This window comes from Lissotriton vulgaris, chromosome 1_2 (assembly GCF_964263255.1).
Source record: "Lissotriton vulgaris chromosome 1_2, aLisVul1.2, whole genome shotgun sequence".
In the NCBI taxonomy this organism is placed as follows: domain Eukaryota; kingdom Metazoa; phylum Chordata; class Amphibia; order Caudata; family Salamandridae; genus Lissotriton; species Lissotriton vulgaris.
In genome coordinates, this window is record NC_141686.1 from 170671113 (window position 1) to 170688067 (window position 16955).

Sequence of the window (16955 nt, forward strand, 5' to 3'; positions counted from 1 at the left end):
CTTCTTTGTTTATGAAGATGGTCCTTGGTTTGAGAAACATCATGACTTTCAACTTGTGGGTGGAGCCAATACAAATCTAACTTTACATGCTTGCGTCATTTTTTACAATGCCCTAAAAAGAAGGTAAACCTAACATAATTAAGAAATCCTGAAATGTAATTGTGTAATGGTGAATCATTGGGTACATGTGCGTAGCTGGGTCCTACGCACATGGCACTCCTAAACTGTAATGTGTGGTTGCAAAGATTGCATGGGTCCATAGTAGTATTTTGTTAGTTGGTGGTATTGCGCGGCACAATTTGGTACTGTTGTGGGGCTGTACTGTACAGCGATAGGATTGTACCGAGTGTTCTGGGACCATTGGGGCACAGTTTGCTGTGCTGCCATAGTGGTATGGATCACTTTAAAATCATAAATGTGCAGTGTACATTGTTTCTGAGGAGGCTCAATGTGTCCTAGAGAAATAATAAGCTGTGCAGGCAAGGGGTAGCAGTGTCCTGTTGATGTGTATGGGGTGATGTGGGCTATTGTGCAATGAAAAGTGATATCAGTAATTTGGTGTAGCCTGCTATAATTCTACAGTGGTAGAGCAGATACTGGGCTCGAGGATGGATGTTAGAGCAGAATGTCATGTTATTGTGAGGTGCTTACATTACTTTCTTATATAGTTGTCTATGATACAATTTTTGAGCAGTGTAAATGATGCCATAAAGATGCAGCGTTCAGCTGGTATCTTGTTGGTAGGACTGTGTGCTGGAGCACAAGATTGGTGAAGAATGCTACATTCCTTTATGGCTGTGTGCTGCTGTTCTATGGATGCTCGAAAATCACACTGATGTTTCAGCCCCTCTATATGTAAGGAGAGGTTAATTACTATGGTGCAGAAGGGAAGAGTCATGTGATTCCACAGTGATGTGCGTATTTTCCTATACACAGGTGTTTGGATTTCTGAATCCTCCTTTTTAGAAGGTCTGTATTTCTTGTGGAATCACCGTCAACAAAACCTGTAGCTTCATTGTCAGGGAATCTGGAAACAAACACAGAAAACATATTTTACTATTGCAAAATCAGTGTAACAGACAGTAGCCAGAGGGTAATGTCTTACAGAAGTTTAATTTCCTTAATTAACAATGGAGAATCACTATGTGGCTAATACCAGTCAGTCAAAACGCTTTTATTATCGGTTAAAAACCATATAAAAGGCATGAATATCACATCATATACAACAATACTATATACAAATAAGTTAATAATTATAAAAATTCATAAAATACCTAAAAAAGCAGCGTACTTGAGTTTATAAACAAGGATGGTGTCTCTCACTCTTAAACAAATTACAGTCTGACCCACTTCGCAAAGTAAGTAAAAAGGGGACCACCCGTATTATATCTTTTAAAAACCTTTAGAGTTGCACACCTACTGAACCACATCGACAAAAGGAATTTTGAGGTGGCAAGGACGAACATAAAGGACGTATCTGCTTTGAAGAGTCTATAGGCCTCTCTGTAGTCCCTTATGCCTCTAGACCGAAAACACTGGATTAACCTTTTGGTTCTTGCCCTAGAATAAGAGGGGCAGGAGAGCAGAATGTGAAGATCTGTCTCTCTGCTAACCTCACATCCTGGGCAAATACTTGCAGAGGGTGGTGTTTTTGTCCACTTGTCGGTGATTTCCCTTAGGGGAAGTGTGCCATGCCTAAACTGGAGGTAAAGTTTCTTAGCCAGAGGTGGCTGAATTTGGTCTAAGAATCTTTCAAAAAAAGGGTGGGTCTTAATCTCTAGAAAGGTATTGGTGAGCCTGCCCAGAGACGGGTTTGATGATAGAAGAGCCCTACCATGCTCTTTCAGTGCTATGATCAAAGCTTTTCTAGAGAGCGAGGCGCAAGCCTCCTTTGGGGAGGACCACAGGTCCCCCCTGCCCAGGTTCTGTATGAGGCTTCGGATATACTTCAGCCATGGGATCCTACCCACCCCCCTCTGGCGAGCAGGTCCCGCAAGTCTTCCCTATAGCTCTCAAGTTCTGGGGTAGCCCAAAGCCGTCTCCAATATAGCAGGGAACGATTTGAAACAACCTCGTGTATTGGCGCCAGACCTTAGTCCAACCTCAAGGGGAAGAGGGGAGTGCTCTGGGGAAGGCGCAAAAGGCGTCCTATAAAGCTGTTCTCAGTAAGGGAAAGAGGGGTCACGCTTACATGCCCCCACAGTTCTGCACCATAGAGTGCGCCACCTCTTGCCTGCACCTTGTAAATTTCTACAGGAGGTCCCGCGAGTTTAAGGGAAGATTCACTATGGACTTTTAAGATCCCGCCTGATGACTGGGTGAGTTTGAGGTTGACTTTAACAATCTGCAAACCCCAGTTCATTTTATCATTAAGGGTAACCCCCAGATATTCAAAAGTTGAAACTCTATCAAGAGCCGTACCCTCCAGGTGTGGGTGGGAACAATTCAGATGGATCGAGTTATACACCATGTATTTCGTTTTGGCGAAATTGATTTCCAAGTTCCTCAGTTTACAGAAGCTGGAAAATGCTTCCAATGTGCGCTGGATACCCCCCAGTGTTTTGGACAGTAGGAGGGTATCATCGGCGAACATTAATGCCAGGATTTTCCTGCCAGCTAGTGTAGGGGAGTCCAGATTGTTCACTCCCAGTAAATGGGCAATGAGGCCGTTGAGGAATAGGGAAAAGAGCCTGGGCTCTAGTACACATCCTTGCCTGACTCCCCTTTCCACTGGGAAAGGGGAAGTCAGTGCCCCCCCTTCCCAAACCTCACCCTTGCGTACGTGCCTGTATGCAGCCGCTTAAAAAGCTCGCACAGGTAAGCCGGAGCGCCCATCTCGTTTAGGATGACCCAGAGCTTGTCCCTCTGGACCAGGTCGAAAGCTGACCGAAGGTCCACAAATATCAAGTACAGACTGCCGCCCCCCAGAGTGACAGTCTTCCAATGGACCAGCTGGAGTCTAAAGAGCTGGTCCATCATCGACACCCCCGCCCTGAATCCGGCATGCAGAGATGACAGGACGTTGTTATCGTCCATCCAACTCAGCAACCTGGTCAGGAGGACTCTGGAAAAAAGCTTCTGGAGGACGTCAATAAGGCTTATCTGCCGGTAGTTGGCCGGGTCCAGGGGAGAAGCTTTCTTGAATATAGGTATGATTTCGGCGCCTAGCCAGGTTGGCGGAATATCCATACCCTGCATGATGGCATTAAAAATAGTGCAGATGTATGGTGCCCATACCCCATCCTCGGTCCGATACAGGTCCCCAGGGATTTTATCCAACCCCGGAGTCTTTCCCGGCATCAGACTCCTAATTGCTGCCTTAATTTCCAAGATCGTGAAGGGATAGCCATCGAGGGCCCTGCCCAACACGACGGCTGGATCAGAGATTATTACGGCCACACAGAGGGGCACCAGAGCCTTCGGAGAGTCTAGTGCGTAGAGGGGCTTGAAGTGGGCAAGCCACACCTCCTCGCTAAGATTAGGGACGATGGCAGAAGCGCCTGAGGCCGAGCCACCACGGACCAAGTTCCAAAATAGCCTGAAGTCGCGGGCCTCAAGGGCTTCTCTAATTTTCTCCCAGTTGTCGGCTTCCCATTCAGCCTTGGCCGCGCAGATTAGTCTTTTATAGGCAAGGCGAGCGTTTCTAACAGACATCGGGGTGCCATGCTTCACCTCCTTGATCAAGGTGGATTTGCCCTCCCTACAACTTTGGTTAAACCAGTGGGAGTGCATAGCTGCCTTCCCCTGCCACTATGGGATGTTACAAAAAAGTCAGCCAATAGGTTGAATAGCGAGGTATGAGTGGCCTGCAAAGCCAAGAAGTAAGAGGGCTCATAGTCACATCCCCCAAGCTTGATAACCACCTCTAGTGCCCCTGCTATGTGATTATAGATCTCCGCTACCCTATCCGGGGCTTGGGCAACCTTCTCCCACCTAACTCGCCTGCCTCCCGAGGTCTGGGTGAGGTTAGGAGCAGGTGTGGTCCCAGAATCTTCTGATCGCGAGTGGTTCCCCAAAGGGTTCACTAATTCGAGTGAAAGTAAGTTATGGTCGCTATCGACCCTAGGTACTACAGTAAATTCTTTGAGACGTGCCCAAAAGCCCACGTCTACAAGGACATAATCGATGGTCGTACTTTTCCCTGGCCTGTTAAAAGTACAAGCACCAGGTACATCAGGGGAAAGTCTACCATTGCAGGCCCTTAGGGAGAAAGTAACAACCATCTTATTGATGGTGAGGGCCAACGGCGTCAGGTGCTTTGCAGCGTACATAATGCACTCGGGGATGGAGCAAGCCTCATCCTCTTCAGAAGTAATAGGAGGGATCCCGGTTAATGGCTCAAAATGACAGTTAAGATCTGCCCCAATAATAATATGATGAGGGGGGGGGGAGGAAGATAGTAGCATCTCCAGGGCCTCCAGGGTAGATAGGGCCTTCTGAATGGGGACAGGGCGCAGGTAAATAGTTAGCACTGCCAAAACCAACCCCTCACCAAATGAGTGTGATGCACAAGATGTCTAGGCATTTGGTGTCTATTACCTTAACTGTGCACCGCCACCCACGTGCACAGCCCTCCCTGGGGTCTTCCCCTTGGCCCCTGGGATGCCGCTTCATGGTATGATGCAAAGCCTACCCTAGCAGGAGGAGACAAAAGCCAGATCTCTTGAAAGAGACAAAGGTCAAAAGTATCCACCAACTCCCCCCCATTCGGGATTTTGTAGCTTTATCCCCAACCCAGCCACATTCCAAGACCCAATCATTGTGGGGCGGGCCACCGCGAGCTCTGTTGATGGTATAATAGGGTGTGCGGGTCCAGGGGAGATACATGTTTGACTTTGAGGGAGCTCTACAACCCTACGGTCTCCTCCCACCGCCTGGCTATCCTCGGGGGTGTATGTCCGGGTGAGAGATCCCCGGGCTGGCGATAGTCAGTCCACGCTGCTCAGGGCCCTGAAGCGATTACCCAGGGGGATGTTAAATTGAGGGGCACAATAACCATAAGAAAAGAGGGGTTGGTGTTCGCGCTGCGCCGGCCCCCGATATGTGCTGTAGAAGTAACTCAGATGGCGAGTGTTGACCAGGCCCGGGATAGCCTGATCACCACTCTCCATGATTTGTTTAACTGCAGCTGGGTCCCTGAAGATGACAAGGATGCAATCCCCCTCGATGTCTTTGGGTCTGGTTCCCAGCCAATTGACCCTACGTACGAACATAATCTCCCTCTGGCCCTGTCCCATCAATGGTCGATGCCTATTTAGCCAGTGGATGACCCTGTTTTTCAGCGCTGAGTAGGTTTCCCCTCGGCATTATCTAGTGGTGGGACGCCTGTGAGCACCACCACAAAGGATGCAAATTCTGGGGGTAGCTGGGGGCAGGGAGGGGGTTTCACTTGGCTAGCTTCATGTGGTTTAGTAGGGAAGGGAGGTTGGCTGCTGCCAGTAGTGCATTGCTGCCTCACAGGGACCTGGGGGCGAAAAGGGGTGCTAATCGAACTACCCGGCGCCACAGTTGGCATCTTGGTGCACCTGGTTGGTCCGATATTGGCAAGGTTTTTAGTGGAATTCTTAGCTACGGCCCGTGCCTGGCTTTTTTGGGGAGGTAGCCGGGGGGATACTATGTCCCTGCCTAGCATCTGGGGCAGGTGTCTTACTAGTGCCGGGACCGGCACTCGCTTCCAAGCTCCCCGAGGTGCTAAAAGCCTGCGCTTTCCCCACACCCTTGTTATGAATGAGGGTCGCTAGCTGGTCTATCCTAAAGGACAGTGTCTTAAAGTGGGAATTTATCAACTGCTCCATATGGGCCTGGAGATCTATAATCATGTGGGAAGCCCAAAGTGGTGGCCCTGGGGTAGGTTTAACCAGGCCAGGGATCCAACGACGGGGCAGCCGTTGTAGGAGCTACTTTATCGGCCTGTTTGTGTCCAGGTTTCTGAATCCTGGTCTTCTTGTTGTGCCTTACAACCTTCCTCGTCGCAGGGTTGGAATCTGGCAGCTGGTCTATAGTAGGGACATTAACATCTAGGTCCTGCTGCGCACAAGGTAGTTCTGCAAAGAACATGTGAATCAAAGTACTTTCAAAGGGATTTAGTGTGGCCTCCTGCAGATCACTTTCTACCTGTTGGGGGATAAGCGCCGGGGTTAACGAAAGGCGCCTCTCGGTATTCTCTATAGCAGTAGAGACGACGCCTATTGTTTTTTGCAGCATTTTGTCTATCGCTGTAAGGGTAGGGAGAGGTTGAGTGGAAGCAGCTAGCTGCCTTGTCACAGGACGTGAAGTGGTGCTAAGGGTGGTTTTCCCCATATTGGTCTTAGTTGGTTGGGAGCAAAGAGACAAAAGGGGGAACACTACTATGCTTAAAAAAGGGCACGTTTCATCGGTCAAGATAGGAGATAATAAAAGGTGCGGTCCCTAGCCGTTGAGCATCGGCCAATAGGGACAAGCTATGACTGAAAATGGGGTTCTAAGATTAAAACAAGAATAAAAAGCCAGTGCAGCAAATCAAAACAGTTGAGTTGCGGGTGAGTGGAGATGGTAGCTCAAAATTCAGGGGAGTGGCCCAGCCCTGCCACGTCCTGCACCAGACGGCCACAGACGGCCTGTCCTTTGCCCGGGGCGTCATGTGCGCGTCATCGCGGGACGAGGGACCGGATGGGGCTTTATGCGCCTCCTGGCACGCACCGCTGATGCGTCGTGCCCCAAGGGCTAATGGGGGCTGTAGTTTGCAGGCTGACCGGCGGAGCCGAGCCCAGCCGGTCAGCGTCAAGGAAGAGCAATCCCAGGAGAGTAGGGAGGCAGTAATCCGGGGGGGGGGGAGGCGGAGCCAAGCCCATCCACGGGGGAACAGCAGGTCAGTGTTCAAAATGCCTCCAAGCAGCGAAACCCAGCCTATTCACATCACAGGGGGCTCGGCCCCGGACGGGGCTTTATGCGCCTCCTGGCGCGTACCGCTGATGCGTCGTGCCCCAAGGGCTGATGGGGGCTGTAGTTTGCAGGCTGACCGGCAGCGCCGAGCCCGGCCGGTCAGCGCCGAGGAAGAGCAATCCCGGGAGAGTAGGGAGGCAGTAATCCAGGGGGGGGCGGAGCCAAGCCCAGCCACGGGGGAACAACAGGTCAGTGTTCAAAATGCCTCCAAGCAGCGAAACCCAGCCTATTCACATCACCCATGTGGCTAATACCCTAACCACACCCCTGACATGGCTCTAACCATAATTCTATTACTACAATATTCATGACCCACATCCTGGCTTTAATTTGAATTCTAAATCTACCTAAACTTTATTCACCATTTTTACACTATCAATAGTTATTATTTGTAAATAATTTGTTTGAATATAATGTAGATTACAATAATATGATGGACAAAAGAGATCCAAACACATACCACAGTGTAAGAGTAACATCAGTCATAGTAAATACCCAATCAGTAACATCCACTTAAATCAGTCCATTTTCACAAAAACGTGTTTTCTAATTTTGTACTCTAGCAAAAATAATCACTCACATCGATACCCCTAGATGTAGCCATAGAAGAGGTGGTCCTTCATTTATGTGCACTGGGGCTCATTGTACCTTAACCTGCAATTATTTGATTAGAGAACATTTTAATGCCGCCTATGTAAATGCTCCTTCTAAGTGTATTGATTAATGCTAATTACTGGAAGTGTAGGCTTGGGTGGGCACCTTGCTTTATAGTACTTCAGTAGAACGATATCCAAAGATACTTTCAACTATATAGCTAATTGTACATTATATGCATGAAATTGAAAAGCTCGGAGTCTTCCTGTGTCTTTCAAGTCATAGACTCTGCAAACATTATGATTCATGATATTATATAATATGATGTGATATAGGATTTATCCTTATAAAGTGCACAAATGCCCAGGGGCATCTTAGTGCTGGCAATTTGAAGGACTGGGTTCTTTTGGACCCAGCGGTGCCAGGGCACAACACCTGAAACCTTCGTGGGTAACCTGCTCCGGCGTACAAGTCACAGAGACACGGGACACTTCCTTCGGCGTCAAAGAGTCAAGGTTTATTTACTGCAGGGAACACAGAAGTCACGACAAGTACAACACGTGCAACTTGGGGAGACTGCTTCAAATTGGTTATGTGGATCGCTCCTTTTATACAGTTTTTTACCCATAGGCTAACATGATACACAATAGTTTACAACCCGGTTCCCACATTTAGCTCTCAGAGGGGTCGCTTTGGTCACTTTGAAATACACAAGATCCGGAACATAAGTGCGGAAACATTTGGCGGTTCCCAACTGTAAAAACCCATCTTCCCACCATTAGCAAATTCCAATCAGCAGTAAAGTAGATCGAAATAGGAACGAAGACAGGTGCAGAGGAAGACGGAGACAGTGGGGAGATCGGAAAGGGTGTAAAAGGGGAGGTGTCGGGAAGCACGAGATACAGGCATCAAAGGGACGTGCCTAATGAGATGCACGGCTGAGACAATAAGCCCGTGCGGCAAGATGAGCCTCGAGCGGCGCCACCTGCCTTACAGCAGCAACCCCCTCGTCATAAAGACACTTTCAAAGAACATGTGTCTTCCGCAGATATCTTGGGAGTCCCAGGGTCGCGAAGCGGACAGCGTCCGTTCGCTGGCTACTTGAGGGCAAGAGACAAAATGGATGCCGTATCTAAGATGGAACCCGTGGGTACAGATGAGAAACCCACATAACAAACGAACGGTTTAAGTTAGCACAGCGAAACTGCGCACACTTACTAAACTCGTCATTTGCGGTTCATAGATACCAGACTCGACCATATTCGTGCGAGTCGAAAACACCACTTACAATTGTCACGGAACCTCAGACGCTCCTTTTGCCCTCATGTAGGCAAGCACTAGTCGGAATCATATTCGATATTCATCAGACCATCAAGATGTCGTTGTAGCATAGCTCTGTCCAACCGAGTCCCCTTGGTAACAGGTGGTTGTCTCATACACGTTGTAGCACAGAGGCCACATAAGGCAGGACCACACTGCACGCAAAGGCAACACGTGAACAGGAACACTACCACAACCCCGATGATCATCAGAATCTTCCAACCCCAAGTCGATACCAGGCCCCAAAACCAACCAAGTAGCGTCCAATCCCCTACATCCACGTGTATGGATTCGGAGATCTTATGCAACTTCGAGATGGCTTGATAGACAGTAGGAGCATTATCTGGAATGAAAATGCAACAGCTCGAATGGATCACTTTACATACCCCACCGCGATCTGCTAAGACGACATCTAAAACCATACGGTTTTGTAACGTCATAAGTCTCTCCGCCTGAAGTTCTGTGGTGATATTACCAAGGGCACTGGCAGTAACATTAGCTGTCGATTCTACCACTCGAGTCAAATGTCTCAGGTTCCTACTATTAACCATAGGTCCCCAAAACGGGAGGAAACCCTTGAAAAAGTCTCCTGCCTCTTGACCGGCAGTATCCTCTTCGCTAATTACGCCTCGTACAACTCTAGTCTTATGATAATCGGCATCTACAGTGAATGTCGGAGGCAACAGATTTGCAACGAAACATGAGCCCGTGAAGTCTGCGGGCAACCATGTGTATGCACGATCATGACAGATGAAGTACGTACCCTTGGCAGCCAGAAACACAGGGGACGGGGACATTGGCAGAACGTAACTTTCAGTGCAAGCACTTGCTCCAAGTGAGGCTTGCGACCCACGACCCACAAGACAAAGATTACCAGTGTGGGGTACGACCCATATTGGAGACGAGCTTTTAAGCTGCTTTTCATTAGTGAACATACTATATTCCCCTCTACTTAGGACCCTACAGGCTTGTACCTCTTCTTTAGGGATGAGAAAAGCATCATGGATCTCATCTTCCATATCCTCTATTGCCATCGATAGCACCCACTGATACGAGGTAGGACCAGAGTTGGGGGAACGTTGTTCTGAAGTGGGGTGGAAACCTAGTGCGCTTCGAAGCATTGTTTGGAATGCTCGAGCTGACCCTTGGGAACTATACGGTAACACCAGATATGGAATTCCCTTACCCGTAGTATGTGGCATCAACCCACACACCCAACAATTAGTAGTGTTAACCACTAACTGATGCTGATGGAGGAGCTGGATAAAGGAATTGTTGCGGAATTCTACACGTCTAGCCTGTTCGTGTTCCGGCAATATGTGAAAAGAATGGGGAGAAGCAGTAGAAGTAGTAGAAGTAAGGTTAGGGTAAGGAGTAGGAGTAGGGGTAGCAAGTAAGAAGTGAGACATAGTGTAATACACCCCACCCGCTAAGAATGCAGAAGCAGTTAAAAACAATACAAACAATTGGAATACAAAACATTTAGTACGACTGAGTTTCTGCAGCTTGACTCTGTACACCTGAGCTCCTTCCAAATCATTCAGCTTCGAAAATGCCATTTCCCTACGACCGTCCGCAACGTTTCTTGACGCACTTCGTTCTGTGCAGCAATAGTCAATCCCCAGGAGTTCCTAGGAACCGACGGTCTTTAACCTAGCGTCAAGACCTACTGTCCAGAAGGAAGTACGCGCGCGGCCCTACGGCCCTCAATACACAATATGTATTTATTTAGCACAATAGTTCAGCTGTGGAAGGAAAAAGATACAAGGTAGAAGCTTGATACATGTACAAAACAAGTTTCAATGATACGAATATTCAAAGTTGATCAGGGGAAACGAAGATATTGCAGTTATCAATTTCAGCAAAGCAAGAAAATTTTATTTGTCCTTAGTGTGAGAACGCAAAGAATATCGATGTTTCCCGGGACGTGTCTGCTCGTCGAACAAAGGATCCGTTGAGGAGACAGCGTCCTGCTGATCAGTTGGTTGAGCTGGTCTTGAGTCTTTTGCTGACAATGTTCCAACAGTGGCTTTCTGCTGCGCTGAGGGTTCTCCAACAAGCTGTGCGTCGCTAAAAGGTACAAACGCCGGCAATGTCTCTGTTTCTATTGACGCAATGCCTTTCCTCACCCACGGGTCTGCCGGCAAAGGAATAGGGACTCGCTTACAATGGGTAGCATGTACCCAATTCTTCCGCCCCTCAAGACGAACGGCAGTCCTCGTGGCCAGGAGCACCTGGTAAGGTCCAACAAAGCGGGGGTCCAGATTCTTCTTACGTGAGAAGTTACGGGTAACTACCCAATCACCGGGCTGGAGCTGGTGGCCTGGACCCTCCGTCTGCGTCGGCAAGGCGTCGTAAACCTGTTGATGAATTAACCTCAGTTTAGCAGTCAAGTCATGTAAGTAGTCAATCAACATCGGATACTCAAGATCAGTGAATATACCTGGCCTAGGAACCCCCCACACATTCGCAGGACGGCCGAACACTATTTCATAGGGACTAAGCCCTATTCGGGAGTGTACAGTCGCCCTAGTTGACAGTAGTGCTAGAGGCAAAGCGTCAGGCCACGAAAGTCCAGTCGTAGCCTGAATCTTCGCTAATTTTAGTTTAAGGGTGCCATTGTACCCTTCAACCAATCCAGCTGACTGGGGATGATTGGCGCTATGGAATTTTTGATTAATTCCAAGGCCCTTACACACACTCTTCATCACACTTCCAACAAACTCACTTCCGTTATCTGACCACACGACTCTAGGCATTCCATACCGAGGAAAGTATTCCTTCAGTAGGATTTTCGCAGTAGACAAAGCAGTATTATCTTTGAGGGGATAGGCCTCGATCCATCGGGAGAATGCGCAAACCACAACCAAAACGTATTTCAGGTTATTGCATCGCTCCATATGGATGAAGTCCAATTGGATCACCTCAAAGGGATACGAAGGAGGAGCAAAACTGCCAGGGGGAGTTGGGGTTCCTTTGCCAGGATTGTACATTATACACACCATACAATTCTTCACCAGACGTTCAGCACACTTCGTAATACCATCATTCTTCCACACATCAGCCAGCAACTTGCAAATACCTTTCGCGCTAATATGTGCTAACCCATGTGCCATTGTCACAACGGCCAGTACATACGCATCCGGTAACATCCATCTTTTCTGATCCGACAAATCAATCCAGCAACCATTCGCATCCAACCTTCCCGTACTTTCTTTCCACTTCGTCTTTTCCGTGTCGGTGGCCTCATTCTGAATTGCTTTCACGCTCTCTATGGTATTTTCACACATACTCGATTCTGTAGGCCACCTAACCGAACTCGTCACATACATTCGAGTGCTAAGGTTCCGGGCAGTCTCCTTAGCAATCTCATCTGCAAACGCATTACCACGACCAACATCATCCGTCACCTTACGATGCGCACTACACTTAACAATTGCAACTTGAGCGGGCAAAGTCAATGCATCCAAAAGATCGTTCACAAGCTGGCCATGCTGTATTTTCGTGCCATGTGACGTGAAGAAACCACGCTCTCGCCACAACCGTCCAAAGCTATGCGCTACACCGAAAGCATACTGGCTATCGGTGTACACATTCACACGTTTCCCTTTTGCTAATACACATGCTCTAGTGAGAGCAATCAGCTCTGCAGCTTGGGCAGAGTTCTGATTCAATCTCGCAGTCTCAACAACAGTATTCAACGTCACAACAGCATAAGCAGTAGTCACATCGCCATTCGGCAACTTAAAACATGACCCATCCACATACAGGGTGCCATCAGGGTCTTCCAATGGGGTGTTTTTAAGGTCCACTCGACCTTTTGTTTCCTCCTCTGTCCGCAAGTAGCAGTCATGTTCTGCTACTTCATCTGACTCTGCACTAATTGGTAACAAAGTTGCCGGATTTAGGACATTACAACGTTTTATCTGAATATGGCTTGCCAAGAGCGTCAATTCGTACCCAGACAACCTCGCACTCGTCAAGTGCTGAGTTTTCGTTCGATTCAAAAGAGTATCGACTGCATGCGGAACCATCACCGTAAGCATATTATCCATGACCAATCCTGCTGATTGTCGGATGGAGACCGCAGCTGCCGCAGTTGCTCTCAAACAACTCGGCAATGCTCTAGCTACTGGGTCTAAGGTCGAGGAAAAATATGCACATGGACGTTGCTTACCACCAAAAGGTTGCGTTAAAACGCTCAAAGCACAACCTTCCCTCTCGTGAACATATAACGTGAACGGTTTGCTGTAATCAGGAGTACCTAACACAGGAGCCGAACACAATGAATCACGTAATTCAGAAAAACTTTTCTGACATTCTTCCGTCCATGGTAAAGGAGTTGAAACATCCTTGCACGTAAGAGCCACCAATGGTTTCGCTAGCAATGAAAAATTAGGAATCCACTGCCTACAGTACGACGTGATACCTAGAAAGGCACGCACATCTCTTTGGGTTTGTGGCACAGCCATTCGCGCAATCGCTGCAATTCTCTCTGGGGTCAATCTCCTTCCCTCCTTTGACAATAAGTGACCTAGATAGGTTACTTCTTGACAACAATATTGGAGTTTAGAAGGTGACACCTTGTGATTTAACTCACAGAGATGTTGCAGCAACGATACCGTAGCAATTTTGCAAATGTCCTGAGTATCAGCAGCCACCAATAAGTCGTCGACGTATTGGATTAAAGCCGCACCAACCGGCAACCTAAACGCATCCAGTTGACCCTTCAAAGCTTGACTGTAAATCGATGGACTTTCACAGTAGCCTTGAGGAGCGCGTTTGAAGCGGAAGCTACGTCCACCAAGAGAGAAACCGAAAAGGTCCCTGCTCTCTTCGGCGATCGGGATGCTGAAAAACGCATTTTTCAAATCAATCACCGAGAACCACGAAGCAGTAGCTGGAATCAGAGTCAGTAGCGCCGTGATGTCAGGCACAACAGGGAATTGAGGAACCACAATTTTATTTACCTCCCGTAAATCGATAACAAAACGATAAACAGGCGGTTTGGTAGGATCAGTACGTTTAAGAATGGGCAGTACAGGGCTGTTGCACACGTTTCCCCGAGTCTCCTCAATAACATCTTTCTCGATCAAATCATAGATGATCGCTAACAAAGCTCGTTCACCATCAAGGGAGATACGGTATTGGGGAATACGTGGCAATCGTACATTCGATTTCAACTGAACAACATAAGGGGAGATATCAAGTAGGCCCACATCATTTGGACCCGTCGCCCACAAAGACGCAGGAAGAGAATCCAATTCCGGTGGAAGCTTATCGAGGGACAAATACATGGGAGAGACTACTCTCTCTCCGAACGTAAGCTTGACACCCGCAGGAGAACAATACAAAGTTGCATACAAACGTTTAAGCAAATCCAGACCCAAAAGATTTTCACCACAACCAGTGGTTAAAATCAACGGAGCTTCGAGCTCACGAGGCCCAATTTTAAGGGGCAAAGGGCGCGAAACTGGATTGCTAACGGGGGCGCCAGAGAATCCAACGGATACATTTGTTAAGCCAGACAAAGGTGCGCCAGGGAGTTTCGAATGCATGATAGAACTTTTCGCTGCACCAGTGTCCAACAGAAAAGGCTCAACGACGCCCGATGTAGCAACTGCGACGTAAGGCCCTCTCTGATCAACCGGAACTGATACCACTCCCTCTCCTTGTCTTTGGCTGTCCTAGTAATTACTGTCGTCAGTTCCCTGATCGACGTAATAATCGTCTACATTGTACTGCGCAGATCGTCCTTGCGATGATCCACGTTGATCGAAACAGTTATTAGAATTTGATGAGTTGTCAGAGCGATCGTTCTGCGCACCACGACCTCTACCACGTGATGCATTCTGCGAACCACCACGGCCTCCTCTAGACGAATTACCACTATTACGGTCATTTAAAACAGGACAATCAAATTTAATGTGTCCCTCCTGTCTACAATAAGCACATTGATTGTACCCTAACGAAGATCTTTGGAAAGAGGAATCATTACGCGACTGCGATCGATTCGAGTGCGACTGTGATCTATTCTGCTGAGGCGCATTCTGATTAGAACGCGGCGGATATGCTTGTTGCAACAACACTTTAGTTTTTAGCTCTTTCGTCTTTTTATCAGCACGGTCAGTTTCCTCCTTTTCTCTATTTTCGTAATATTGTGCCGTAGCCAATATCTGAGCTGAGGTAGAAACGGCCCACGCACTTTCTGAATTCTTTAATTTATTGCACAAGTCGGGCAATAAGTTCGATACAAATTTATCCACAAACAACCTTTGTCCACCCTCAGTACCCATATCCTGTCCACTATGATCGACGAATGTTTCCTCAAACCTCGTAAAGAAGTCTGAAACACTCTCATCTTTCTTTTGTTTACAGGCTGACAACTTGTCCCAATTCACCCTCATAGCTGGCATGAGCGTTTTCATTAATGTAATGATTCGCTGGGGAAGAAGTTCAATCAATTGGTCGGGTTTAGTAGCAGCCGCTTGTCCAGCATCTGCCGCTGTAATGGCAGCCCAATCACCACCTAATTCATTTGCGTGATCTTGGTGACGAATCTTAGCCCATACCGGTTGCGGTACGACGTTACCAAACAACATGTCGATATCGGCAAGATTCATTACCGTAGCATCTACGAGCTGCGACAATTCCTTATAATACCCTGCAGGATTTTTGCGAGGATCGGGCAAAGTTTGTTTCACCTGAAGCACTTCCGATCGTTTCCATGGGAGGTGTATCCACACTCTCTGGAAATGCGCCGCCACTGGAGCATTAGCATTAGTATTATCAGCGGGTACCCAAACCGGCGGAACTTCACGCATAGGATATTGGCCAGACTCGGCTTGTTGGCGTTCAAGATCCTCAACAAACAGTGCGTGGGGAATGGGAGCGGGACGTAAAGACAGTAACTGCTCAATAGCACGTCGGACATTAGTATCGACTATCAATCCAGCTGCGAATTGAAGCCGAAGATTAGACAGGGCGGTCAGCACCTCGTCAGGCGCAACGGCCGCTATCTGATCATGTAAGAGTTTACACATTTCGTCAAACACATATCTCTGAGTCGGTATGTTGAATTGACTAAATGTTTCAAGAACAACTCGGGGTGGATTTCTAAGTGGGTTGTCCATCCAACCCATCGCCATATTGTATAGCGCAACACGTTCTCTATTACCAGGAAGCTGACTACGTCTCTGAGGACCATCAGAACCAGCAGAGCCAAAAACAGGTCCGAGCGACTGAAAGAAGTTTGTCGCAATGGGAGAATTACGGTTACGAGTAGAGGGACAAGAATAAGACACAGGACTAACAAGAGAAGGAGTAGAGACATTAGCAACAACAGGGGTTAACAACACAGGAGCAGTAGCGTGAGCAGTAGCGGGAACAGGAGTATGTGGAAGCGGAGGAGCAGTAGGAATAGAAACAGGCACAGGAGCAGGAACAGTCGGAAGAGCGGGTGCAGGTTGAGGAACTGGTGGAGGAATAACAGGTGGAAGAACAGGTACGGCAGGGACCACAGGAGCTGCGGTACCCTGTACGTACGGAGGTGGCGACTTCATAAGATAGGACATTAAAGGATCCTCAACTGCCTCTTCCTTCTTATCCGACTCCGTAGGCAAAGCAGGATAGCATTTATCTATGGTCATACGCTGTAGTCTCTCAAACACTTCCTTATCCTTATCCTCCTTATCACGCTGAAACTGCTCAGCTTTCTTCACTATGGTAGCAACATTATCTCGCTCACTACGTTTATTCTGTCTGATCTCTTTCTGTCGGGCTTCTTTGCGCCACAACCGAAAGGCATCAAACATGGCCGGCCTAGATTTACGTTCGAACAACTTTAGTTCCAAATTATCTAAGATCGACGCTTCGAAGCTACCGTGAGGTGGCCAACGAAGATCGCCGTCTTTCTTTGTATATTTTATCCAATAATCGTTAAAAGCAATCGGGCCTAGCCCATGTTTGCTATATAAATCATAAGTAGGAGTTCCAACCGGAGGTATCGGACACGAGTCCTCCAGCAGGGAATCCGCACCACAAGGTCTAAAGCAACTGAACAAAGTACTGCGACCAGGCATCTTGCACACTAGCCGAGTTTCACAAACTTCAAGGGTTAC

General features: G+C 47.9%; 1 protein-coding gene across 1 annotated transcript in view; it reads right to left on the bottom strand.

The window, feature by feature from the left end:
- Window positions 1-962: 962 nt before the first annotated feature.
- The window catches only part of LOC147734775 (cystine/glutamate transporter-like), a 378702-nt gene continuing 362709 nt past the window's right edge, over window positions 963-16955 (bottom strand). Inside the window, exon 12 of the mRNA XM_086953633.1 lies at window positions 963-1027. Coding sequence (XP_086809759.1) covers window positions 963-1027 — 65 coding nt within the window. The remainder of the gene's footprint in view (window positions 1028-16955) is intronic.